Below are 2,324 nucleotides of genomic sequence, written 5' to 3'. Positions count from 1 at the left end.
AGCCACTTACCAGAGAGTAAAAGGAATTTTCTACTGGCCTGGTCTTAAACAAGCAGTGGAACAATTCAAAGAAGTGGTTAGCTTGGTTGTCACTAGCTGAATATTGGTACAACACCAGTTACCATATAGCATTGAAAATGAGTCCTTTTCAAGCATTATATGGGTTTCCTCCTCCATTGATTGCTGAACTGGCAATTCCTGGACCTGATAATGAGGAGGCACGAGACTTCTTAACAGCCAAGCAGAACATGTTGCAGCAACTGAAAGAGAACTTGCTTCAGGCTCAGAATCGAATGAAGAAGTATGCAGATTTAAAAAGAGTGGAAAGACAATTTGAAGTGGGAGACCTGGTATACCTTAAAATGGCACCATACAGACTGGCAGCATTTGGATTCAGAGGAGCTCTGAAACTTCATAACAAATACTATGGTCCATTCTTGGTTATTCAGAAAATTGGCAACAGTGCTTACAAGTTGCAATTCCCAGCAAAAGTGCAAATGCACCCAGTCTTCCATGTTAGTCAGTTAAAAAAGCACTTGGGTCACAAGTCCATTCCTAGACCACACCTACCTATGGTGAATGCAGACGGCACCATTAAAACAGAACCAGCTCAAGTCTTGGAGGTCAGGCAAGTTCCTCGTAAAAACATGCCGGTGGTGCAGTGGCTTATTCAATGGGCAAATATGACAACCGAAGAAGCAACTTGGGAAGATGCCGAGTTCATCAAGCACATATTTCCCGCGTTCTTCCGGAGCACGACTGAAGCTTGGAGAACCAACAACATTACGCCGTGAGGACACGACAGTTCTTCAGGAGGGGGTAATGTCAAGCCGCGATATCTGAAGATTATCATTCAGTTAACTGTGGCAATTCCGGCACGTACCGATTCAGACAATCCAACGGTCCAGGCGACTCCTCAAGCTACCATCGTCGTCAGCCATTAGATCTACTTTCCGTTACTATTACTTTTCGTGTGTCTCTGTTTACAGCGAGACTTCCACCTACTTAACAGCCGGGTTGTGGCTGAGCTGGGTATGGAATCTTGCAGAATTCCCTTCGAGGATGAACCCTAAACTCATACGGCACAGCCGATAGTTATATAGAGCCTAGATCGGGATCTCTTTCCTCATAATTCTCTGATATTCGTCCATACAAATCGCCTTCCTAAACCTGTAGATCGACTAGGATCTGACACGCCTCGCCCTTTTCCAAATTCTGCGTTTGAGCCGTCTATTCTCTATCATCCTTCTCATGATCCATGTTCTAGCCTTCAGCATGTCTAGTCAATTTGGCTACCTCATGATGCTTTATAGAATAGACACGGGTTACATAGTTCGATTCAAACACATGAGTACATAACCATCCGTTAATTAGAAGTCCAACTGTAACCTAACTCGTGCACTTCCATATTCAACGCACATCGAACATGTGCTGGTTGTGTGCAGCTTTCTGGTGTAGAGAAGTATGTGTATATTGTGTTTGTATCTCTTTTGATGCTACATTATGAGTCAATAATATCGAGAAAATATTAGTTTACACCATGAAGCCCCTCTGGCAACACTTTTGATTACATGTGGCGATGAAAATCTCAGCGCTCACTAGACTTGGTGGTGTTATGCGAACTATGAAAACTATTACTTGGAAACACTCCGTGGAGTTGGGTTGCGTGAACTCATGCTTGCAGTTTTCAAGAGCCTGCGAAATTCATCAAGGCTTATTTTGCCATCTTTGTCAATATCAGCCTCCTCTAGGAGGGGGTCAATAGAACCCTTCAGTCCTGTATTCTGCAGACAAGAAGCACTAAATCATGAGAAGCTTGAACTTCTTACACAATTGGAATCTAGTAGTATTACTAACAATCTAGAAAAGTACAACGGACGATGTAATTAGGCAGCAGTTAGGTGTACCATTCTCAGTTCATTAGATGTGATATAGCCATCACCGTCAACATCGAATTTATCAAATGCAGCCTGAGACAATGATTTCCACTTCTCAGTATCATGTTCCACCAGCTGATGCACATGTAGTGTGGCAGCAACAAACTCTTCGAAATCAACAAATCCATCAGTGTTACTGTCAATCTGCTCAAGCATAAATATAAAATGTTGATGTGCTGTTGTTTTCTATAAATAAATAAATAAGTATCAATTTCTGAAGTAGAAATTGTGTTGATTAACTGCATGACTTTTATTCATTTCTTTTTGGATGATCATTGCTGCATAGTTACACAAAAAGGCAAACCACTGTAGGTGCAGGTATGGACGCAGGCATGACAGCAGAGCGCGTCCCACCAATTCTATTTGCAAACCTCCTTGATAGATTCT

At 42.2% G+C, this 2,324-nt stretch overlaps 1 protein-coding gene across 1 annotated transcript; it reads right to left on the bottom strand.

Moving 5' to 3' along the window:
* Nucleotides 1–1,634: 1,634 nt before the first annotated feature.
* LOC125529475 (calcium-dependent protein kinase 18-like) lies at nucleotides 1,635–2,081 on the bottom strand (the record flags this gene model as incomplete). Its single annotated transcript, XM_048693884.1, is given in 2 exon segments — nucleotides 1,635–1,784; nucleotides 1,908–2,081. Coding segments are annotated over 2 exon segments (324 nt in total), but the record flags the coding sequence as incomplete, so codon positions are not given.
* Nucleotides 2,082–2,324: the final 243 nt, after the last annotated feature.

Source organism: Triticum urartu, unplaced genomic scaffold (genome assembly GCF_003073215.2).
Source record: "Triticum urartu cultivar G1812 unplaced genomic scaffold, Tu2.1 TuUngrouped_contig_5628, whole genome shotgun sequence".
NCBI lineage: Eukaryota > Viridiplantae > Streptophyta > Magnoliopsida > Poales > Poaceae > Triticum > Triticum urartu.
This window is presented reverse-complemented; position numbering and strand designations above follow the sequence as displayed.